This window comes from Halichoerus grypus, chromosome 2 (genome assembly GCF_964656455.1).
Source record: "Halichoerus grypus chromosome 2, mHalGry1.hap1.1, whole genome shotgun sequence".
Taxonomy (NCBI): domain Eukaryota; kingdom Metazoa; phylum Chordata; class Mammalia; order Carnivora; family Phocidae; genus Halichoerus; species Halichoerus grypus.
Window position 1 is genome coordinate 145216041 of NC_135713.1, and position 25635 is coordinate 145241675.

Sequence of the window (25635 nt, forward strand, 5' to 3'; positions counted from 1 at the left end):
AAACTTCCCAATATTTATGCTCTGGTAAAATTTATTCATCAATAGCAACAACTTGAAGCTTAGAAGTTTAAAGCACAAAACCTGACACCTGGCAATCACTTGTGCCAAGCTCACTGCAGTGGCTGATTGGGCTGTGGTCCTGCCTCTTCCTGTGGAACCTCATCCTGCTAACGCAAGTCCTCACCCTGGGCTCCACCCACACCTTTTTAATGGCACTTAACTAGCCCCTGCTAGTTCCTGCCTTGTGCATCCAAACCTCTTTCCCTGTCTCACTGAACTCAACAGCTTTGTGTCTGTTGTTAATTCTAGAGAAGTCCGATGCAACCACGCTATCTACAGCTGGGTCTCTCACACTCTCTTTCGTGGTACCCCATCTGTGTAAACATGCATCCCACAAACTACAATTATTTTGCTAATTATTTGTGTTTCATTTTGCAATACCTGTCTTCTGTATTTAAGTTCCATGAAAGCAGTACCTAGATGTACGCATACCAGCTGTGTATGTACTATGCTTGGCAGAAACGATTAATGGTTATTGCTGTTTCTCTAGCTACTAGCTTTGGCTTTCTGCTTTTGGAATACCTCCAGAAGGGCACTCCTAGTAATTACTCTCATTTGGCCTGCGTTCTGGACCCGCCATGGTTATCAGGCTGTGCCCACGAGACATCCCAGGGCTGATAGTTGTGAACCCATGGTTCTTGTACTCTCAGGCTAGAGGAGCACCTGAACCCTTTCCACCTTGCCAACCCAGGGCCAAGGAAAGGTCTTTTTGTGAAGGAAGTGGGTATGGAAAACCATGCTTGGAAGATAGCTGCAAGGCTGGGGACTTGCTACAATAGCCCTCCACCCATCAATAGCCACATCAGCCCCACTCCAGTGTCTGGAGCCAAGCGGCCTTTCCAGGGTGACCTAGAATGTGTCCATGAAGGAGGGGGGTGAGTGCAGCAGGGAGGCATGTGTGCCCTAGAGCTACAATGACTGGGTCACATCCTCAAATCATGCATGTTACCAGCTGTGCAACTTCCAAAATACTTTTAAACCTCTCTGTTCAACTTTCAAGTGGGGATGGGACAGTCTCACATAATTGTGAGGATTAAATGAGTTATTATGTGCAGAGTGCTTACAACAGTACCTGGTCTGAAGGATGTCCTCACATACTAGCTGCTGTCCCCAGCAACTGGGGACACAACTCTTTGTATTCCACAGCCTGAACTATGGTTTCTGGGGCCAGGTAGGTTTGGGTGCTCATTGTGGGCAGCTAGGACCAGACTGGCCATATAAAGATAAAAATACCTGGAAGCATTACTTTTGGCCATGTCTTAAGAGATAACCAGGTAACACAAATGCAGTTTGTACCTCTTAGAACACTGTACTTTTCTCATTTATTTTCAGAAAGACACACTGATGGATCATTCTATGGCAGCAGTTTTTAAGAACAGTGATGAGTGGCAGACAGGGTAATACACAGGATGAAGAACATGCCCAAGCAACCAAATCCTGGCACTGGCAGAGAATGGTCATTAGCACAATGGAGAAGTTCATGAGTGATGGGAAACAATCAAACCTTGTATTTTCTTTTTCCCTTCACAAACTGGTATAAAAATACTAAAGGTAAAAATACTACCAAAAATATATTTAGCAGGAGTTGAGGTGGGGCTAGAAGCTGGGACCTCTCCCAACTGCAGGCTAGAGTAGGGTGGGAGTGTTTCCTGTCCACATCGCCTTGCTGGTTAATCCAGTTAAAGGGAGGGGAGGGCAAAGTGCAGAGGGAAGAGGAGTCAAACGGCTGGAGGCTATGCACTTAGACTAAATTCATGTTCAAGGGAATTAAGTTGTTTTCTCAACCAAAGATGCATGCAATTTAGGGCTGTTTTATTCCAAGACTCTGAGGCTCAGGCACTGTAACCGGGAAGCCCTAGTCCGCTGAGGGTCAAGGTGCCATTCTAAAAGCTGTTGCTGAATGTGGAGGAAGGCAACATCTTGGGCAGACACTGCTGGCAGTGAGGCAAGCTCAGTCGGCGGGGAGAACCCAGGCGCCCAGAGTATCACCTGGAGATGGGGCGACCTGACAAGAGAGCATTGGAGGAATGTGAAAGGGGAAACTGGAGCAATTACTTTTCCCCCAAGAGCTGGCAGTTTCAGGGGTATTCATGGGAGCCCACAGACAAGGATGATTTTTAACAAAGTTTACGGTGCTAATCCTCTTCTCAAACCCTTCCCCCAGGCAGAGCGGAATTGGCCCTTCCACTGGGTTTGCCTACTGGGCGATTCCACAGTAGGCCAGGGGAGCTCTGATGTGTCAGATGTGGGAGGTGGGGTCTAGGTCTGCTTCTCTGGCTCCTCTTTCTCTCTAGTCCCGGCGAGGGGGTGGGGAGACTGGCTCAATCATTATCCTGCGATGGCGTAGTCATGCGTGCGCTGATAGGGCAGGGAGCAAACCCAGACTGAGGGCCTCCAGGCTGCACGGACTGTGGTGCAGGAACAGATGCTGGAGCCGTCCCCGGGACGGAGGAGGCTCTCAGAGGGCAGCCGGTCTTGGCCCCGGCTCAACTGCAGGCACAGGACCCGTGGCATCAGCTCTCATTAAATACAAACAAAATGAACAGTGAACTCAGCTGAGCAGTGTTCCACAGGGATTCAAGGTTTAGGAGCAGGCAGGCCCTATGGCTAGTACTGAAGGCAGGGATCTGTAGCAGCGAGTGAGTTTTTGGGTTTCTTGTGGAATCTGGGGTCTCCAGCCCTCTGAGGCTGCAGATGAACACGTGTGGGCCCAGCGTACAAAGAGCTCCAAGTCACCCCTTGAAATACTGCTTCACCTGCAGCTTAGCAGGGGAGAAAGTATGAGCTGCTGATCCCCCCCACAGGAGATGCCTGCCCACACTGGCGGCCTTTATTCGATGGAAGCTGAATTTAGAGAACTTAGGCTTTAGAGCGGCTGGAAGCTTCCAAGTCTGTGTTCAACCTGGAGTCTACTGATTCCACCAGGATACAGGCTATCCTCTTCTGCACTTCCACATACTAAGAACTTGCCACTCCGTCTCCCAGAACAACGGTTGACTTGCTCTTCCGTCTTCATGATGTGGTGTGTTCCAGTTTGCAGTGTGGGCTCCCCATCCTTTGTGGTGGGGAAGGGGACAGCGCTACCAGCGGCTGTGTGTGTGGAGGCACACGTTATTTTATCTCTGTGATTTCTACTGAGAGTAGTGAGGAACCAAAGATGGAGAAGGAACTGTACCTGCAGGAATAGAGTATCACTAAAACTTTTGGGCATGGACAATGCCCTGCCAGAGAATGTCATGATGCTCTCAACTTCTTCACCCATGGAATTACTCTACAGATAGCTCACCACTGTCAGAATGGGACAGTCTCTAAATAGTAGAATACCCAGATGGAGAAGAGGAAATGCCCACTTTCAAATGCCAAAGCATAAACTCCAAGCTGTTTGTCCTGTGAACACAGTCTAGACCTTCAGAAAATTGGACAGAAGGTCAGGGACCAGGATGCAGCAGTTAATATTCTGGGGGTAATGAATATATACTCTAGTGCAGTGGACACAGAGGACTGACAGCCAAGGGCAAGAGAGGGGGTCAGGGCCTTTGAGAAGTGGCTTTGGGGCTCTAACTTGTGTCAGCTGCATGTTAGGAAATGGCAAGTCACAGAAGCGGAGGGGGCCTAGAACACTGCTAGGTGGTTGGATTGTCACATCTGAAGCTGAGCAGTCCCCTGACTGCTGTGTGTGGGGTAAGTACAGCAAGGAACAATTGGAGGTAATGTCTACACAAACTAAGCCCCTACTTTAAGGTACCATCCCAGTGTCAGAGTCAAGGTGAGGCCCAGAGAAACTGGGGAACTCAAGAAGTTTGATTGACCTCTGCCTCCCAGGGCTCCCGAGTTCTGAATGCTGGGTCTGGGTGTGATATCCCAGAATCATGGACTGTTTATGAGGCCAGATCACCACATTCCCCAAGGCCAAATGGGGTGATGATGTGACACGATGTCACCAGTTAGGAGGTGCTAAATCAAGAGGGACACACCATTCAAATGAGTTGTCCCAGAAGGAGAATATGGGTAAGCAGCCAGTGGACACCTAAGTCAGGGAAATCTGAGAAGATGGTTTGAAGCAGAAGGTGGGAAAAATAATTTAAGTAACTCTGGGGCCAATGCATGGTGACTGCACTTTCCTTACACTGGGAAAGTGGGTGGGTGAGAACAAAGGGTTCCATTGAAAAGTAGAAACCCTCTTATATAAAAGAAGTGAGTGAAATGCTTATAGACCATTTTCTTTTTTGTTCCTTTGCTTCTCAACCTGGTCTTTTACAATTTTATAATTTCTCTTAACAGTCAAAATGTAAATTTGATAATCTAATTTCTATGTTGTTAATGAAGCTTCATTTTGGTTATGATATTTGATAATTCAGACTAATTAAACATTACTGGTATTCAGTTGAGGCAGTTCTGAACTAGGAGGGCATGCCATTCTTAAATTCTCAAACCCACAATACCGTGAAACTGGATTCTCCGTAAATAAAAATTCCATCTTTGGGTAGGCTTTCATGGCTATTCTCTGGAATGGATTCTCTTACATTCAATAATTAACATACTCAGTCTCAAAGCTCTGCCATATAAACTATAATCCTATCACTTTTCTCCAACATGATGTCTCTGATGCTGAATGAGGTTTGCAGTCTGGTTGAAAGCTTTCCCGCATTTATTACATTTATAGGGCTTCTCTCCTGTGTGAATCCTCTGATGTTGAGTAAGGTGTGTGCTTCGAATAAAGGCTTTCCCGCAGATTTTACATTTGTAAGGTTTTTCCCTGGTGTGGATTCTCTTATGCTGAGTGAGGGCTGAATGGTCACTGAAGGCTTTCTCACACATATTACATGTATAAGGTTTTTCCCCAGTATGAATTCTCTGATGCTGGGCTAGGGCTGACTGATCCCTGAACGCTTTCTCACACAAACCACATCTGTAAGGTTTCTCTCCAGTATGGATTTTCCGATGTCGAGCGAAGGATGAATTATCCCTGAAAGCTTTCCCACATTCACTACACTTATAAGGTTTCTCTCCAGTATGAATCCTCTGATGCTCAGTAAGGGAAGAGTTCACCCTGAAGGCCTTTCCACATTCGTTACATTCAAAGGGCTTCTCTCCAGTGTGAATTCTTTGATGCTGAAGAAAACTTGTACTCTGATTAAAGGCTTTCCCACATTCATTACATTTATAGGGTTTCTCTCCACTATGAATATTCTGGTGTTTGGTAAGATGTGCCCTGCACACAAAGGCTTTGTCACATATGTTACATTTAAAAGGTTTCTCTCCAGTGTGTATTCTATGATGGTGGGCAAGGTGTATGTTTCGGATAAAAGCTTTCCCACATAGATTGCATTCGAAAGGTTTCTCTCCAGTGTGAATTTTCTGATGGTAAGTGAGTGAGGAGCTCACGGAGAAGGCCTTGCCACATTCCTTACATTCGTACGGTTTCTCGCCAGTGTGAATTCTTTGGTGGTGGATGAGGTGTGTACTCTGGTGAAAGGCTTTCCCACATTCTCTACATTCATATCGTTTCTCTTTAATAACAGTTTTCCGATTTGCATTCAGTTTTTCAGTATGAACTTTCTGATGTTTATTAAGGGTTGAACTCTTAGTGAAGACTTTTCCACACTCACTACACTCGAAGGCTTTTTTGCTAGATTGAAATCCCTGACTCTGAACAACAGATGAGCTCACAGCGCAGTGCTTCCCAGGTTCATCCCTGGCCTGGGTGCTGAGCACAGAGGGGGTTTTCTGGTGAGCAAGTACCCCCTGGCCTCCATGCTGCCATTCCAACAGGCCATCGTATTTCCAGTGACTATCTCTAGCGAATCCTTTCTTTATCATCCACTGATCCAAGTCTCCGTCAGGAATATCCGCCTTGAGAGGAGAGTTCTTACTCACAGGCATAGTCATCCAGTCTGAAAGACATCAAACATAATCGTATGTTTTATCTACTTGGGGTAAGAAGATAAGCCTGTTTATAATGCTGACAAAGAGGCTGCAGTTTTGAAGGCGTCTTGAAGGGAAGATAGGACAGGAAAGGGGAAGAGAGGTGAACAGAGGACGTGGCAGGTAGGGGTTGATTTAATGTAAGATGTTTGAAGCAGGACAGCTTGGGAGCTTGAGTTCAGAAGTCACAGGCCTGGGTTGGGATCCTGAGTACAATATTCATTTTCTTTGTGATTACAGAGAAGTTACCTGACTTTCTAAGCCTCAAAAAGCCTACGCAGACCCTACTATGCTAATGGATTAAAAAAAAAAAGTACCTTGTCTATTTTAGTGGTATGGTCTTTATTTTTTTTTAAAGATTTTTTATTTATTTATTTGACAGAGAGAGACACAGCGAGAGAGGGAACACAAGCAGGGGGAGTGGGAGAGGGAGAAGCAGGCGTCCCGCAGAGCAGAAAGCCCAATGCAGGGCTCGATCCCAGGACTCTGGGATCACGACCTGAGCTTAAGGCAGATGCTCAACGACTGAGCCACCCAGGTGCCCCAGTGGTATGGTCTTTAAAATAACCTAGATAACCTAGGCCTAGGAAACCAGGGAAACTAGAGGTCAACACTTGGTAGAGAAGCAATTCAATTCCTGTAACTACTAAAAGCAACATTTTTATGTTTTATAGACTCATTTTAGCATTCAGATGGCTAATAAAAAGGCCACTATAAAGGTTGTATGAAACACTCATATCTGCTAATAAAATTAGGACCTCCTACTACTGGTGAGGAAGTAAAGTCTTTAAACCTATATGAATAATGTAACATCTATATGAGGAAAATGTACCATGAGGTATGTGAGGACAGAAAACGAGGAACAAAGCAGCAAATCTGCCTGGATATACGCAGTACATCTTACAGAGTGAGGCCCTGACTGGGGAAAGCAGTATACTAGTCACTGGAAATGGGACTCTGCTACTGGGATACGAGCCACGGTCCCATGCGTTATCTGACAGAATCACTTCTCTCCCCACAGACAAATTCTGTCCTTACTCAACAATTGTCTCACTTGGTTTCACGGTACAGGCAGACCTCAGAGATACTGCAGGTTCAGCTCCAGACTGCCACAATACAGTGAATTTTGCAATAAAGGGAGGTCGAACGAATTTTTTGGTTTCCCAGTGCATGTAAAAGTTTACACTATGCTGTAGTCTATTAAGTAGCACAGCTTTATGTCTAGAAAAACACTCTATGTACCATAATTATACAGTACTTTATTGCTAAAAAATGCTAACCAGCATTTGAGCTTTCCGCAAAATCTTTTTGCTAGTGGAGGGTCCTGCCTCAGTGTTGATGGCTGCTGAATGACGGTTGCTGAAGGCTGGGGTGACTATGGCAATTTCTTAAAATAAGACAACAATGAAATCTGCTGCATCGATGGACTCTTCTCTTTCAGGAATGATTTCTCTGTGGCATGAGGTGTTGTTGATAGCATTTTACCCACAGTAGAACTTCTTTCAAAATTGGAGTCAATCTCTCAAACCCTGCCTCAGTTTTATCAACTAACTTTATGTCATATTCTAAATATTGTGTTGTCATGTCAACAACCTTCACAGCATCCTCAGCAGTAGAGTCCATGCCAAGAAACCACTCTCTTTGCTCATCTGTAGGAAGCAACTCCTCATCCATTCAAGTTGTCTTACGAGCTTGCAGCAGTTCAGTCCCATCTTCAGGCTCCACTTCTAAGGCTAGTTCTCTTGCTCTTTCTACCACACCTGCAGTGACTTCCTCCACTGAAGGCTTGCACCCCTCCAAGTCATCCATGAGCATTGCAATCAACTTCCAAACTCCTATTAATATTGATTTTTTGACCTGTGACCATAAATTGTGAATGTTCTTGATGGTATCTAGAATAGTGCATCCTTTCCAGAGGTTTTCAATTTTATTGCCAGAATTACCAGAATGTGACCCAGAGACATGAAGTGAGCCAACACTGTGGGAAAACGGCGCCAACAGATGTGCTTGGCGCCGGATAACCACCAACCTTCGACTTGTAAGAAACACACATTTGCACAGCACAACGGAGTGAGGTCTGTCTGCATGAACAAGCACAGTTCTGGACTGCAAGCTAGTTTCTCCTATGTACTTGTGAATATCTGCCTGTGATGTTCAGTCTATTTAAGACTTTGTACTAAGAAATGAAATGATAAGAGCTAGACACTACTTTGCAGTGATCAAAGATGCCTGGAAAATCCTATCAAGAACAAGCCTCCTCATCAGTTTTTTTTCCTACACACTCCAGAAAATCTACAAAGAGCTATAATCAACAAAACCAAACTAAACTAAACTAATTCCTTTACTTATCTGGAAAAGACAGTTAAACAGGTGCATTTTAAAGCTAAAATCCTGGTGAGCTCACAATAATGTTGCTCAAAACAAAAATGGTCAGTTAAATGCCAGGATTGCCAAATCTTAACACCTTAAGGGCTGGCTTTCACTTCTGGACCTGGTAAAGTAGGCTGTGGCAGACATTCCTGCAGAAAACAACTGGAAAATCTTAAACGATAAACAAAAATTCTGTCTAAAGGCATCAGATGTCACTCGAGGCCAATCTGATAGTCTAATATTTGAGAGAGAAGGGAAATATAGAAAGGTAATCCCAATACTTACTGGTTTTTTTCCTTATAGAATTTGCTGAATTCTAAAACTTCTCAGGGCAAGAGACCAAAGCTAAGCAGAATTTCAAACTTTTCTAATCTTAAGAAAATATGGTGCCAAAAACTGAGATCAGGATCTTCCAAAGAAGGGGGTAGTGGTCACAGTAAACATGTAAAGCTCTCAGTAGGCACTCCTGGAGGGCTACAACCTAGTAGCAGGGCAAACAAGAGATAAGCAAAGCTTTATAAACACCACAACCCAATCTCCAGCTAACACGTCCCTGGTTGGATTAAGGTGGTTCCTGTACACTCACTATCTGCCAGAAGAAAAGGTAAATCTTCTCTGGAGGAATATAACATCACCCAGAGCCTCTTCACTTCTTCAAATACAGTATCAGGATTCAATCAAAATTTACCGGAGTACTAAGAAATTAAGTCAAGAGAAAAAACAGATAATACACAAAGACCCACAGAACCTGGTATCAGATACCAAAGTTATCAAACATGGGTTTTGAGATAACTGTGATTAGTATGTTCAATAAAACAAATAAGAATGAGAATTTCAACAGAAGATTGGAACCAATGAATCAAATGAAAATTCTAGAAAAGAATAATTGAAATTAAGAACTGAGCAGATAGATTTAATAGTATATTGGACATAGCAGAAGGGAGCAATAGTGCACTGGAAAAATACACAAGCAGAAAACATCTATGGTAAAACTTGCTGAAAAAAATTAAAAAGAAACATAGAAGACATGATGAAGAGACTGAACATATGTGTGACGAGTTCTAGAATGGAAGAAGGAAACAAATGGGACAAAAATACTATCTGAAAAATATAAAGGCTGAAAAATGAATTTGAGAAGCACTAGAGATTCCAAGCAGGATAAATACAAAGAAAATCCATCTAAACAAAACTACTGAAAACCTAAGTTTAATCTTGACAGTTACTTGAGAGGAAAACAAATACATTACTTTTAAAGAAGAAAAAAATAAGACTGACAGCCATCTTTTCAACAAAATCAATGGAAGCCAGAAAAAAATGAAACATCAGGAAGTGTTGAAAGAACATAATTGCCAAACAGAATTCAATAGAAAGAAAATATCCTTAAAAAATGAATATGAAATGGGTGTTTCTATACAAATAAAAACAAGAGACTGTGTCACCAGCAGACCCATATTTAAAAAAAACGGTAACAAGTATGTCTAGGCATAAGAAAATCCCAGGTGGAAACATGGAAATGTAAGAAGGAATGAAAAGCAATAGGAAAAGTAAATATGTTAATACATGTAAGTATTATTGCACACAATAATTATGTCTTGAGAGGTTGAAAATATATATGTAATTAAATATACATAGCAAAAATAACACGAAAGAGATGAATGGATAAAGAAGATGTGGTATATATATACAATGGAATATCACGCAGCCATCAAAAAAACCCAAAATCTTGCCATTTGCAACGACGTGGATGGAACTAGAGGGTATCATGCTGAGCGAAATAAGTCAATTAGAGAAAGACATGTATCATATGACCTCACTGATAGGAGGAATTCTTAATCTCAGGAAACAACCTGAGGGTTGCTGGAGTGGTGGGGGGTGGGAGGGATGGGGTGGCTGGGTGATAGACATTGGGGAGGGTATGTGCTATGGTGAGCGCTGTGAATTGTGTAAGACTGTTGAATTACAGACCTGTACCTCTGAAACAAATAATACATTATATGTTAAAAAAAAAAAAAAAGAAGATAGTAGGAAGGGAAAAATGAAGGGGGGGAAATCGGAGGGGGAGACGAACCATGAGAGACTGTGGACTCTGAGAAACAAACAGGGTTTTAGAGGGAGGGGGGTGGGGGATGGGTTAGCCTGGTGATGGGTATTAAAGAGGGCACACACTGAATGGAGCACTGGGTGTTGTAAGCAAACAATCAATCATGGAACACTACATCAAAAAAAATTAATTAATTACAAAAAAATAACACGAAAGATGGGAGAAAAAGGAGTTAATATTTTAAGGTACTAGCAATAAAGTCTAATAGTTAAAGAAGAATTAACAAGCATTAGGATGAAAATAAAGCAAGAGAAGGCAAAATGAAAGACAAAAGATAATTTAAAGCAGGTGAGTAAAACACAAAATAAATGTGAAGATAACAGATATCCAATCCCATACATATTATTATTATTTTTTTAAAAGATTTTATTTATTTATTTGACAGAGAGAGAGAGCATAAGCAGGCAGAGTGGCAGGCAGATGGAGAGGGAGAAGCAGAATCCCCGCTGAGCAGGGAGCCGGACATGGGGCTCGATCCCAAGACCCTAGGATCATGACCTGAGCCGAAGGCAGCCACTTAACCAACTGAGCCACCCAGGCGCCCCTCCCATACATATTAGTAACTGTTTTAAATATCCTATTAAAAAACTAAGATTGTAAGACTGGATTAAAAAAAAATCCAACTAGGGCACCTGGATGGCTCAGTTGGTTAAGCGACTGCTTTCAGCTCAGGTCATGATCCCAAAGTCCTGGGATCAAGTCCCATATCGGGCTCCCAGCTCAGCGGGGAGCCTGCTTCTCCCTCTGACCCTCTCCCCTCTCATGCTATTTCTCTCTCTCTCAAATAAATAAATAAATAAAATCTTAAAAAAAAAATCCAACTAAATGCTTATTAGAAGAGAAATACCAAAACATAGACATAGAAATATAGAAAAGAATAAAAAGGATTTATCATGCAAGCACTAACCACAAGAAAGCTGATGTATATATCAGACAAATCTTACAATATTAGAAAAAATAGACTTTCAGATATTTCATATTGACAGAAGGGACAGTTCTCCAGGAACATATTACAAATCTACATTTGCACTTAACTTCACAATGTATAAAGTAGAAACTGAGAAAATGAAAAGCAAAAATAGAGAGATCTTAACAATCCTAGTAATGTATGTTCACACACCACTCTCAATAACTCAGAAATCAAACCGTTAAGAATGGAGATGATCTGGGCGCCTGGGTGGCTCAGTTGGTTAAGTGACTGCCTTCAGCTCAGGTCATGATCCTGGAGTCCCACGATCGATTCCCGCATCAGGCTCCCTGCTCAGCGGGGAGTCTGCTTCTTCCTCTGACCCTCCCCCCTCTCATGCTCTCTTTCTCTCCCATTCTGTCTCTCAAATAAATAAAAAATCTTAAAAAAAAAAAAAAAGAAAGAATGGAGATGATCTCAACAATCTGATAAACAAATCTCAATTAATAGACTTGAAAATAGCATACCCAACAATGACAGAGTACGTATTATTAGTGCATACAGAACATTTACCAAAACTGACCTTATATTGAACTGTAAATGAATGCATTGCACAAGACTGAGAGCATTCAGAATATGTTCTCTGAACTCAGTAGAATTAAGCTGGAAATGAACACCAAAATACCAAAAAGATACTTAAAAAATCCACAGATATTTCTAAATTAAGCAATACATTTCTAAATAACTGATAGAGGAAAGAAAAAAAATCACAACAAAAATTAGAAAATAATTTAAATGATAATAAAAAGATGAAATGAAACTGATGCAGCTATAGTCATGTGTAGAAGGAAATGTACATCTCAAGAAATTAGAAAAATAGCAAATGAAACACAAAGGAGAAGGAAAGAAATAATAAAGACAACAAATCAATAACTTAATAAAAACTGATAGACTTCTAGCAACACTAATCAAGAAGAGAGAAGGCACACAATAATTATGTGTGTGCCTTACTAATTACTAATTATCACTAATGACTAATTATCAATAATGATTACTAATATTACTAATTAATTGCTAATATCAATTACTAATATCAATAATGATAAAGATGACATCAGGACAGATTCCACAGAGACTTATAAGAACAATAACATAATAAGGAAACTTTATGCTAATAAGTTTGGGCACTTAGACAAAAGGCTCAGATTCCTAGAAATGTACAAAAAAAGAAACAGAAAATTTGAATGGTCCTACATCTAATAAATAAATTGAATTTCATTTTAAAACCTTCTCACAGGGGTGCTTGGGGTGGCTCAGTAGGTTAAGTGGCTGACTTTTGATTTCAGCTCAGGTCATAATCTCAGGGTCCTGGGATCAAGCCCCGTATTGGGCTCTTTGCTCAGTGGGCAGTCTGCTTAAGGATTCTCTCTCTCCCTCTCCCTCTGCCCCTCCCCCAGCTTGTGCTCACTCTCTCTCTCTTTCTCTCAGATAAATAAATCTTTAAAAAATAAATACATAGAAACTTCTCACAACGAAATTGCCAGGCAGAGCTGGCTTCACTAGTGAATTTGTCTAAACATTTAAAGGAGAAATAACACCAATCTTACACAAGCTCTTTCAGAGAACTGAAGAGAACAAACGTTTCTAATCGGTTTTATGAAGTTAGCACAACCTGCCAGATCTGATGAGGACAATTTAAAAAAAAAGAATCGCAGACCATTCTTTCTCTTCAACACAAATGCAAAATTCCTAAAAAAAATATTCAGCAAAAGGAATATAAAAAAGTGATATAAAAAAGGATAATGGAGGGGCACCTGGGTGGCTCAGACATTAAGCACCTGCCTTCGGCTCAGGTCATGGTCCCAGGGTCCTGGGATCAAGCCCCACATTGGGCTCCCTGCTCAGTGGGAAGCCGGCTTCTCCCTCTCCCACTCCCCCTGCTTGTGTTCCCTCTCTCGCTGTCTCTCTCTGTCAAGTAAATAAATAAAATCTTAAAAAAAAAAAAGGATAATGGATCACAAATAAGTTGAAATTCAACGTTGTCTTCACATTTCAATCACCCAGTGTCATTCACCATATTAACAAAATACAGGAGAAAAATGGTATCATTCTTTCAATAGATGCTGAAAAGGCATCTGACCCAATTCAATACCCAGTCATGATAAAAACTCAGTAAAGTAGAAGTAGAACATAACTTCCTTAATCTGATAAAAGTACCTACAAAAAATCTACACAAAACATCACAGTTAATTGCAAAATACTGAAAACATTCCCCTGAGACTACAGTGAAAAAAAATGTCTGTTATCACAATTTCTTTTTTTTTTTTTTAAGTTTAAGTAATCTTTACACCCAAAGTGGGGCTCAAACTCATGACCCTGAGATCAAGAGTCACATGCTCTTTGACTGAGTCAGCCAGGCGCCCTGTTATTACAATTTCTATTTAAAGTTGTACTAGAAGTCTTAACTGGTGCAAGTAAAGAAAGAAAAAAAATATCATTATTCTCAGATAATATGATTATATTCATATAAAACAACAAAATGATCTACAATCTATTAGAATTAATAAGGGAACTTAGTAAAGTTGCCGGACATAAGATCAATATATAAAAACCAATAGTCTATCTATATATCAGCAACAAATAATTGGAAAAGAAAACTTTCAGAAGATTTTATAATTGTATCAAAAACAAAAAATACTCAGAAATAAATATAATGAAAGATGTGCAAGAACCATACACATAAAATGACAAAAAATTTCAGAGAAATTATAAAGAAAACCTAACCAAATATAGGGATATAACATGTTCACAGAATGGAACACTACCAATTCTCCCCATTTGAGCTCCAGACTCAGGCCAATTCTTATTAAAATCCCAGCAGAAATTTTGTGGAAACTGAATAGTCAATTCAAAAATTCTAAAAGCAAAGAAAAGAATAAAGCTGGAAGACTTATATCATCAATTGTGAGACTAGTTATAATGTTAGAGTAATTAAAACAGTATTGTATTGACACAAGATTAGACAAAAAGAATGAAACAGAATAGAGTCTAGGAACAGTCCTATATTCCAACAGACCAATGCAAGAGATTACAGAATCCAGAATCAGACTCATGCACACGTAGTCGCCATATGACAAAGGAGATACTGCAATACAGTGAGGAGAAAGACCGTCTTTTCAGCAAACCATCCTGGGTCAACTGGATACCCATATGGAAAACAATGAACGATAAATCTTCCATGTTGATTTCAGACCAAAGTACGAAAGACAAAAGAAAAAAGCTGCTACAGGAAAACAAAGATGTTCATGGCCTTAAACGTCTTATGTAGGACACAAAAAGCATTAACCACAAGGGGCAAAAAGACAAAACAAAACAAAACCACAAAAACCCACACCCTGATTAACTGGACTATATTAAAAATTTAGAACTTATTTATCAAATGACACTATTATTCAGAGTGGGAAACAACATTTGCAATACACATACATATACATGACACTTGAGAACTCAAATCCCAAATATGCAATCCTATCAATCAATAAGAAAAGATCAGACAACTATATAGAAAATAATGGAAAGACTTACAGGTACTTTACAAAAGAGGATATTAGGGGCGCCTGAGTGGCGCAGTTGGTTAAGTGTCTGACTCTTGGTGTTGGCTCAGGTCATGATCTCAGGGTTGTGAGATCAAGCCCCAAGTTGGGCCCTGCACTCAGTGCGGAGTCTGCTTGAGATTCTCTCCCTCTCCCTCTGCCCCTCCCGCTTGTGCTCTCTCTCTCTCTACAATAAATAAATCTTCAAAAAAAAAAAAAAGAGGATATTAAAGAGATTACAAGTAAAGATGATCAATTTCATCAGTCATAAGTTAAGATACAATCAGATACTCCATAAACCCTCTAGAGTGGTGGGAGAAAAATTTAAATGGTAATACTAGGTCTATAGGAGAATATGGAACCCTCACATACTGCTGGTACACCCACTTTGTTTTTTTTTTGTTTGTTTTTTTTAAAGATTTTATTTATTTATTTGACAGAGAGAGACACAGTGAGAGAGGGAACACAAGCAGGGGGAGTGGGAGAGGGAGAAGCAGGCCTCCTGCGGAGCAGAGAGCCCGATATGGGACTCGATCCCAGGACCCTGGGACCATGACCTGAGCCGAAGGCAGTTGCTCAACAACTGAGCCACCCAGGCGCCCGGTATATCCACTTTGGAAAACTACTTGGCAGTGTCAACTAAAGCTTGCATACTCATGAACATAGTACTCCTAGCTACATGCCCAAGAGAAATGTACATTTATATTTTCTAACAGACGTATAGGCACGTTTAAAGCAGTACACTTCATAATACCTCCAAGCTAGAAATGAATCAAGTGTCTAGCAACAGTAGAAAGTAGAAATGTTGGTAGGTTTACAGAGTGAAATATTGTAAATCGGTGAGAATGATCGAACTATTGCCAGACATGGATGAATCTCAAACATACTGTATGCACAGAAGAGTAGATACTGTATGATTCCATTTATATAACCTTTAAAAACAGGCAAAACAAGTATATGGTCAGGGTAGTAGTTACCTTCAGAACAAAAGAAAGAGAGGGGATGGGAGGTTTCTGACATGCTGGTAACATTCTATTTCTTGTCACAGGTACCAGTTATACAATATTTACACTGCAAAAATTTGTTGAGTTTTACACATTACTACAAAACATTTTTACTTAAAAAAAATCCGGCAGATGGCTTTCAAAAAGGATACTGTGGCTCAACAAAAATAACCAATTGTTGGCTTTCTTTTCTAGCAGCTGCTGGATAGTTTTATCTATTAAAGCCTTTTCTTGATTGTGATAATAAAATCACATCATCTACATTTAAGAGAATATTTGTCTTCTGAATGTTTAGTGTTCCAGGAGAACACTCATCTAATCAAGAGGGGAGTCAAATGCACCCCGGTTTCCCCACACTGAAGATGAACTGAGGTCAGGAGAGACTGGACCCCCACTGAAGATCTAAGCCGGCAGGATCTGCTCTCCCTGGGGCCTCCAGGTCACTTCAGGGTGGGCTGAATTAAGAAGCAATACCCCTAGCTGCACTGTCCCACGTTACAAAAAACAAAGTATGGTCTTAAACTATGTAACTCCAGGGTTTCATGCAAGGCATGCAAGTGGTGTGATCCAAGCCCCTTTTACAATGTACTCAAAAGGTCACCCCTAGGGAGGGATCAGAAACTAACTCGATTTACTTCCAAATCACCTAGAGTTTCAGGAACTGGCACCATCACGTACATGCGGAAGTGGGGAGTGGATTATGGAGCACTGGTTTAAGGTCAGTTTACAAAAGCCTTTAGGCCCCCACATCCCTTCCCCAACTCAGAGGAGCTCAGGGACTCCCTCTCCCAACTTGGGAGAAGACTGGAGGCCTTTTCTCTTGGAGGGAGTAAATCGAAGGTGCTCTGGACTGAAGACACCAGCCAGCTGGTGGCAGGAGAGCGGTATTAGAGACTCAAGCCCCGCTCAACCACGAAGAGTTTCCAAAAAGGACCTTGATCCTCCCACCGTTTACCTGGGTAGACAATCGGGGACTACCAGATAGCGGAGGAAAGCTTCTAACAGGAAAGAGATACCAAAATAATCAAAGAGAAAAATTCGAGGACACAGAGCTTATGAAGGGAGAAGAAAATGTTTTCAAAAATCATTTATCTTTAGAGGTAAAAAATTTTAACTATAAAATGTGAATACCAGCGTACAAATAAAGCAACATCCAGAGGAACAAGAGTTCTTGGAAATTAAAAAATGATGGCAGGATTTGAAACTCTGAGAATTCCCGCTGTTAAACAATTAGAAAACCAGGGGGGAAGAAAAGAGAGAGAGAGAAAAACAAACAACTTTTTAGGCAATGGACAAATGACAGGGAAAGATGGAGATCCTTGGAAGAAAGGAAACAGACAAGGGAAGGCCTAGGGATTTAGCCCGTGAGGACAGTGTCCAGGTCACAGCACAGGGACCAAAACAGCCCAGGAGGCTCAGTGAATTGAAGTGACAGGGCTCAATATTCGGGGAGGCTGAGGCAGCTAACATTTGTGGCCCACTGAAGAGAAGCTGTGGAAACTGAATTTGCAGTTTAATACCTTCCCATGAGGAAAATTCCTGGCCTAGGAAACTTCACTGAGTTGACCAAGCATTTAACGAAGAAATAACACCAATTCTAAACAGATTTTCCCGAAAAATAATAGGGAAGGGGAAATGTCCAAATTCATTTTATGAGGCTAATGTTACTCTGATACCAAAAACAAAGATATTGCGAGGAACAGATCAGACTAATCTATCAGGAATACAGATGCAAAAATCCTTAACAAAATGTTAGCCAATTTAATCCAGCAATATTTTGAAAACAATAAATCAAAACTAAGTTGGGGTTTTCTGGGAATGCAAATCTCATTTGATATTTTAAAACTAATCAATGTAATTGATCAACCATAGCAGCATCATAATGATTCAGAAAAGCATTTGAAAAAAATGCAATATCCAGTCATGATAAAACTCTCATCAGATGTGTCAGCTTCTTCAACCTGGCATCAGAAAGGCATCTACAAAATAATCTACACCTGACATACTGAATTGTGAAAGATCGAGTGCTTTCCCAAGACAGGGGACAAGGAGGGATGGCCCCTCACACAGCTGCTGCTCAGCGTGGTGCTGGAGTCCTACCCAGTACAGTAAGGAGCACCTGGATTTCACGTCCACTGAAAACAGTTTCCCAGTTTAAACACAAAACTAGTACACAACATGGGATTCCTGCTTCTAGGCACATACCTTACTGAAACCGTATGTCTGCAAAGAGCATATGAACTAAAATACATCCCCATGAAGAAGCCTTGTACTGGAATGTTCATAGCAGCTTTAGCCAAAACCTGAAGATAGCCTAAATGCTCATTAACGACGACTGAACAGAGCTATTGCCATATGACAGGGTGCTAACTCAGCAACAGCAAAGAGTTTCTGACACGTGAAACGGCAAGGAAGAGTCTCAGAGATACTGTGCTAAGTGACAGAAGTCAGACACAGAAGGCTACGTGTCCAATCCTATGAAATCCTGGCAGATCAGGGTTGCCTGGGCTAGGGATGGGGGAGGGGATTAACTGCAAAGAGGTCAGAGGGACCTCTTAGGTTAGAGATAGCAAAAACATCATTATTTGGAAGCAAACACATCAAATAATCAGCTAAAAGAAAAGTGGCTATCTCTCCAGAGGGGAGAATGGGGAAAAGGGGGGACAAAGAGGCCACTCGTTTTTTTGTATTAAACACTATAGTTTCATGAAAGGCATGTATTAGTGTGATAAAACTTAATACCAAATATAAGAAGAACAGAATAAACTCTAAGAAAGTCAGAGGTACGAAATAAGGGGCAAAAAAAAAAATCAATGACCTAGATCAAGGTAAAATAGAAAGGATCAGCAGAGTCAAATATTCATTAAAAAGTCTATTAAAGGGGCACCTGGGTGGCTCAGTCAGTTAAGCGTCGACTCTTGATCTCAGCTTGGGTCTTAATATCGGGGTTGCGGGTTCAAGCCCCATATTAGGCTACTCAAAAAAAAAAAAAGTCTATTAAAAAGCAAACCTCTGACAAGATTTTATAGAAAAAAAAAGACAAAAGTTAAGTACTATTAGAAATTCATGCTTCCATTCAACAAATACACACTGGGACCTGGTGCGCTGAGGAAAGAAGAACAAGCAAGACCAAGTCCTTCCCTCATGGATCTAAGGGTAGAAAGGACCATTTCAACATGACACAAAAAGTATGAAGATAAAGACCATTAAAGCAAAAGACTGATACATTTTACTTCATTAAGAATTTCTGTTAGTAAAGAGAAAGGAGAAGCTATAGGGTGACACACATATTAACCGCTAAAATACTGGATTCCTGAATACATAGGACTTTTTACAAATGAATAAGACAAAGATAAACTATAATAGAAAAATGGGCAAAGAATATGAACATGTAAGTCACAGAACACAAATTAGCAACACACGAAAAGATGTTCAATTTCACTAGGAAACAAGGAAATATAATTTAAAAGCACAGGGAGATACCGTCTCGCAGGAATGGGACTGGGAAAAAGTCTAACAGTTCCCAATTTTGGCAAGAACGTGAAGTAACAAGAACTTGCATCAACTATCAGTAATCTGGGAAAACCTAGCAGAGCTGAAGAAGCATCTACCCTTAAAGCCAGTGTTTCTACGCCTATGAAGACGCCTAAAAAAGACTCCCGCAGAAGGCCCATGTGTCCGAGGAAACGTGCATAAGAATATGCAGTCAGCAAAGTGCGCAAACCACCTATAGGCCCAGCAGCAACAGAACGGAAAACCTGCGCTATCGCCGTTGGGGGTGTCGAAGTGCAGGGCCACGCACCTCAACAAGGGCTTGAGAAGTGCAACCCGTGGAAGGGGTCTGCTGTACACGACATGGGTCAAACGTGAAAGCGTGCACAGCTGAGCAGGACTGCTCCGAGCTACAGAGAAACGTGGAAAGCCCACGACGAGCAGCGTGGGGCTGCGGGTACCACTCAAGCCAGCGGCCGGGCTGGGCCGGGGGCAGTGATGCGGCGCACACACCGCTCCCCGCGCGCCCCAAGTTTTGTTTCTTCCGCCGGACAGTGGGGCACGGGTGCTGTTGCCCTACTCTTCGTAACTGTCACAAGATACCACGGATTCTCTTTCGTATACAGAACGTACAGCCATCAAAATACATTTATTTTAAAGTAAAACAAGGAAATGACCACAAGCATAGAAATAAAATTACAACCTGTAAGAGATGTAAATAAGAGCTGGATCTCTGAAAAAAATTCCCAACAAATTTAAGAGGGGGGGTGGGAAACAGCAGATAAGGTTGGAAATGAGGAAGAAGACACACTATAAAGTGTTAAATTTTTAGATGAATGCTATGCCCAGTTGTAAACGAATACACTTCAAGGCTCAAACAAACAAACAAACAAACAAAACCCCAAAAAACAAAAAAACAATAAAATAAAACCACCAACAGTTTAAAGCTAATTGGTAAAATGCACAACCAATGTAACAGAAAGAAACCTCAACAGATTAATAAATATGGAAGAACTATAAAAAGTCATTAGCACACGACCTAAATTAAGGGACCAGGTGGTTATCTGTAGGTTCACTGAGTAAACAATTTCTAGGTGACTGAAGCTATTTTGCAGGAGGGGAGAAAATGAGTTTGAGGGTCAGAAGGGTTTCAATGCTGGCTTCACCCCAATCCTGACTTGCCAGGAAATAGCAACATTAAATCTTTCCAAATGGGTTAACCATGCTGAGGCCTGGTTTTCTGTAAGTGGGGTTGATGTGACTTGCCTCACAGGTTGTAAGGACTGAATGGGGCAATTCGCCTAAATTCCCTGGGAAAACACCCAGCACGGTGATGGTCCCCAGGGGCTCAAATGCCAACTCTTTTCTCCCTCCGCTAGCGCAGGGCCCAGAGAAGAGAAACCTATCAGAAGGACTTTTTCTTCCTACCACTGAAAATAAATGTCTGTTCTAAACCAAGGGTAGCTGGTGCAACAATGGAGAAGTTCTAGATGGGTTTTTGAAGTCCCAGTCAGTCATTATGAAGTGAAACAGAAATAAGAAAAAAACCAAAACTAAAAATGATCTAATGAGTGCTTTAAGAATAGTAATAATGAGAGAGTGACAAGAGGGCGATAAGCATTTGGAAATGACTACCATTTCTCCATAGCAGCAATTCTGGCTAAAAAAAAAAAAAAGAGAAGATGGTTCTGTTCAAAAGTAAAAATATATCTTCCATAGATAATGAGAGGAACAGCTATAAAACTTCACTGGGAAGTGTAAAATAAGACTTCTTCCCATGCCTGATCAGTGCTGACCACTTATCATCCCTCAAGAATCGGCTCAAGGTTTGGGGTGTCCAGGCAACTTGGAAATAGGAGGTGCTGGACCCTGAGGGTCAGGAAAGGCACCTGGGAGGGCCTGAACCCTGACCACCTGGTTTTTCATGTCATTACCTACACCTGACTATCAAACTGCTTCTAGGCATAAAACTCCTCCATCTTCATATTCCCCCCACCCAAGTGCAAGAAAGAACTAGTGGTAATGATGAGTAATGGAAGAATGGATGATGTTATGCTAGAGCGGCAGGACAGTGGATGAATTTCTCTTGCTTAATTGCCCCCCCCTTCATTTGTTAGAACACTGCTTGCATAATACAGAATGAAATACTAAAAATGCCTTAGCTTGGGTATAATAGAACATACAAATTCAGAATGCTACTGCAGTAAGTTAGAAGATATTTTTTTGGATAACTGAGTTTTAGAGTTAAGACATTTAAATTCCATAACAGATTGGGTCCATAAATCCCTGCCTGTTTTGCTGGGTGAAAAATCAGTACCAAAAGGTTTTAAAAAAATACTTTCCAGCCTACAAAATGCCAGCCCAAAGGGAAATGTCGTCACATCTTGGATAAAGCAATACGCTCCCTACAATATTCAGGAGCAAGGGGAGGGGCACCCTTACTCCTGCTCTTAAGCTACCAGACCCACAGGGCTCCTTGAGACAAGTAACCACCACCAAACTGTCATGTTCTCTGTATCCTCAGGCTACAAGTCTATGCCACCCAGCAGGTGCGAAGTGAGCAACCCGGCAAAGTATAAACCTGGCCACATTCTCATGGTGCTTCCAGCCCAGTGTGGTGCTGACAATAGGCAGAGAATAATTAAATGCTGGCCGAATATATGTACATACAGATGAACAAATACGAAGGCGGTTGAAGAAGTGTGCAATGTTTAGCCAGAAGGGCTGCCTCAGAAGGCAGATGGTTAGCCGGCCCATCACACCCTGCTGTGTGTAACCTGGCACGGTTCCTCACCACTGAGAACCGTGAGCAGAGACTGCACTGTTAGATGCTAAAAGAGACATGGGCTGGTGGGAGAGGCCTGAATTACACCGGAGGCCTTTTCCCAACTGGAGACTATTAATCTACGCCAAAGAAGGGAGAAGAAAATTCATGGAGAAGAGAGCCCACATGCACAGGGGGACCAGTGTGGCAACCAGATATTGCAGTGAATGAGAAGGGAAAAGATGACGTTTCGCAGTCCATGGGCCTGGAGTGTTTGTGGGGTCCCTCCAGGTGCCTCCCACACGCAGGGCTCTTACCAAGACAGAAGCTTCCCGATGCATCCTCCAGCATCCATTCTTCTCCTTTTCCCAGCTGGGAAAACAGCTCTGGTTGAGGTCCTAAGAGTCCTGTTTTTGAGGGGAAAATGGACCACATCTGTTCATACCAGCGATAAATCATTGTAAGGAGGAGACCTGGTCCTCGGGACTTCCTGGGAAAGGTGACCCGATAGGAAGGCCAGGGGACAGGCGAGTCCCCAGAAGGAAGAACAGACAGTTGGGGCCTGACACCAACCATCTGTTCCCATGTCCTTCTCCCTGAAGGGCTGAAACGGAGAGAGAATTCAACCTCATCGCCTTCGAAGCATCTGCACTTAGACTCCAAAGGGGTCACGTCCCCAGGACACCAGGGGTAGGCATGCAGCAGCCCTGAAGAGAACATCCTCCATCAGCCCACTCCCAGCCCAGTCTTCTGTGTGGAACCAGTTTAAGAGTTTATAAGGGTCCCAAAGGGATCCCCAGATGTGAAGATCAGCCTTCGGAGGCCCCCCGCTTACCCAGTGAGACCAGGTTGCTGTAGTTCTCCAGCATCACATCCCTGTAAAGGGCCCTCTGAGTAGGGCTTAGCTGTGCCCACTCGTCCCGGGTGAAGAGCACGACCACGTCCTTGAAGGTCACTGATTCCTGTAACAGCAAATCCCATCCCTGGTGACCTGCGGCGACCCCCTCCCATGGCTCTCTGGGAAGTGCTGAGCCTGGCAGTCCCCAGAAGCCGGCTGAGAGGTGCGGGACTGTTAGCATAGAGCAGGACGGTATTCTGTGACAATGTAAGCATTTCCTCAGGGTGTCCTAGGGGCTGAATTTTTATCAGACCTTACTTCCTGTCTTGAAGAAACACGTATTGTGGAGAAGATATGCTTCCTCAGCACTGAGACTTCATACTTGCTGTTCATTTTGCCCTGGACATTTTCTCCCATCTCCCTCAATCTGCCCAGCCCTGCCTCCACCCCACCCCATGACCAAATCCTACCTAGGCCTCAGCCTCCACATTTCCTCCTGGGCAGAGCCTTCCTCAACTCCTGTGCAGGCCCAGCAAAGCACCGTCCCACTTTATTGTGAGTTCTCATTTGCTTTCGGATTCCCCCCACTGGACTGTTAACTCCAAGAAGCTAGGGACTGTTTCCACATCTCTCTTGTCTTCCTGGCACGTCTTGGAGAACATGGCCCAGCACCTATTACTTGTTGCTTAGCAACTCCTGCTTGTCTTCAGCTGCTCACCTGCTCACCCCCAACACACATACGTGGTTCGCACAGGAATAGTCATTCTGAACAATATGACCTTGTCCCCTCTGATCACAACTAGTGCCTTCCCTGGAAACTCTTGGCTGAGAAGCCAAGAAGCTGGTGTGCCCTGAGAAGAGTTAAGGAGAAGCCCAGAGAAGAAAGCCAATATATATATACATATATAAACATATACACATATATATCTCTTTCTTTATACATGTACATATAGGAGCAACGGGGTCAGGCCTCCAACTGAGACTGGATTAAGAGACCAGCTCTTGGTCAGGGTGAAAAAACAAGCGCACCCTTTTCAAACCTCTACATTCAAAACTTTTATAAGGCAAATTGGGGGCGGGGAACCCTGCAGCAACTCCCCACTCACCTGGACCATGGTTGGCAGGTGCCTGACGGCCATTCCTTCTCTGATAAGCCCTTTCAGGGACTGGCAGAGCAGGACTTAGGCTAGAAACTTCTACACACCTGTTATGAGGAGAACTGGGTTAAAAGAGATCACAGGACAGTCCAGACTGAGGCTGGGAGCACTCACGTCCCGGGAGTCCTCCAATACCCCGAAGCAGTAGATTCTTAGTCCCTATTTGCTCCCAATTCTCTCTCCTCTCTGAGGATAGTTCTGCTGGCCTCCACTGTAAAGCGAATCCCTCGGCATGCAGCCATTCCCAGCCCCACACTTTCCCCAGCATCTGGATCAAATCCGCCACATCTTCCCTTCTGTATCTTAAATACGTTGGCTTCTCCTTGCAGAAAGCACCCTTCAGTCCCAGATCTCAGGCTTTCTACCCACCCTCTGGCCTTTGCCCTTTAGTTACCCTGACAGAACTTTCCCCCCTGCCTGGGAGGGGAGTGGAAGAAGTGGGGAAGGATGGTCTTCTTTCTCCTCCAAAGGCAAGCCAAGAGGGCTGGATACTCACTGTCAAGGCCTCTCAGGCCAAGCCCACCTCCGACCTCAGGCCTCTCCCCCTCAGTGGCCCAGTGTGGGTGACAAAGAGCCAGAGGAGGGCGAGAGGCAGTGCATTTGTGTGGCTGGGTGGCGGGGAGGGGGCTGGGAGTCTCATTCCTAGAAGCCACCCTCCGGCCCCCTGCCCGGTCCCCGCGGGAGCTGCGGCTGCGGCTGCGGCTGCCCCGGCCTCGGCGAGGTCCGCAGACGGGGCTCCGAGACAGCCCGAAGCATCACCCCCGGAGCGTCCACCGGCTTCCCGGAGTCGGCTCGCAGAGGCCCGGACCGCATCCTCCTGCACATGCTCTCGCACATTTCGACCCTAAAACCAAAAGCCCGCACCTGGCCGTCCTCCCCTTTCCTCTTCAATCAAACCTCAGCCATACGTCCCGGGAAGTTTGGGGCATCCGATCAGCGTCCTCCAGGACAGACTACGACCTGTACCTCCTCGGCCTTCTTTCCCCCCGCCCTTGCCCCCCGGCCCGACCACCCCACGGCCGCTCCCGCTCTCCCGACGCGGCTCTGGCCACCGTGCCTGGTCACCACCGGATTGCCCTTCAAGGAGCCTCTGGCCGCGGCGAGGAACCGCAACCGCCACATCGCAGGCGGAACACAATGAGCGGGAGTCGGCAGCCCGGGTCGGAACTGCGCTTGCGCGTTGCCGGGGGCGCCGCGGAGCCGAATACCCGCGAGTCCGAGGGCTGCAACCCTTCGGCTTCCCAAGACTCCACTTCCCAGCGGCCGAAGCGGCGGCGAGCGCCAGCCCGTGCGCAGGGCCGAGAAGGTGATACCGTGCGCCTGCGCAGACAGGGCCTCGCCCTTCAACACGACTCCTGGGTGCTTTGCGTGCTGAAACTACATTTCCCAGAGGCCACGGCACGCTCGTCGCGGTTCCCCTTAGT

At 43.4% G+C, this 25635-nt stretch overlaps 1 protein-coding gene across 2 annotated transcripts; it reads right to left on the reverse strand.

The window, feature by feature from the left end:
* Positions 1-1365: 1365 nt before the first annotated feature.
* ZNF454 (zinc finger protein 454) lies at positions 1366-25536 on the reverse strand. Of its 2 annotated transcripts, none has more exons than XM_036080128.2 (5): positions 25269-25536; positions 24161-24258; positions 23052-23178; positions 22534-22623; positions 1366-5954 (listed from the first exon to the last, which is right to left on the reverse strand). In XM_036080128.2, exons 2-5 carry the CDS (start codon positions 24191-24193, stop codon positions 4639-4641), a joined length of 1566 nt encoding a protein of 521 aa, XP_035936021.1. In that variant the 5' UTR covers positions 24194-24258; positions 25269-25536; the 3' UTR covers positions 1366-4638. The 2 variants fall into 2 exon arrangements, with proteins under 2 accessions (XP_035936021.1, XP_077923791.1); XM_078067665.1 differs by lacking the exon at positions 25269-25536 and adding an exon at positions 25076-25204.
* Between the last annotated feature and the right edge of the window lie 99 nt (positions 25537-25635).

Bases quoted from the DNA above. Each gene is read 5' to 3' on its own strand.
- ZNF454 (XM_036080128.2), bottom strand. From the start codon at position 24,193: ATGGCCGTCAGGCACCTGCCAACCATGGTCCAG. The intron at 23,179-24,160 runs GTGAGTGGGGAG...TTGCTGTTACAG, and splicing joins ACCTGCCAACCATGGTCCAG to GAATCAGTGACCTTCAAGGA. The intron at 22,624-23,051 runs GTAAGCGGGGGG...CCTCAAAAACAG, and splicing joins CAGCAACCTGGTCTCACTGG to GACTCTTAGGACCTCAACCA.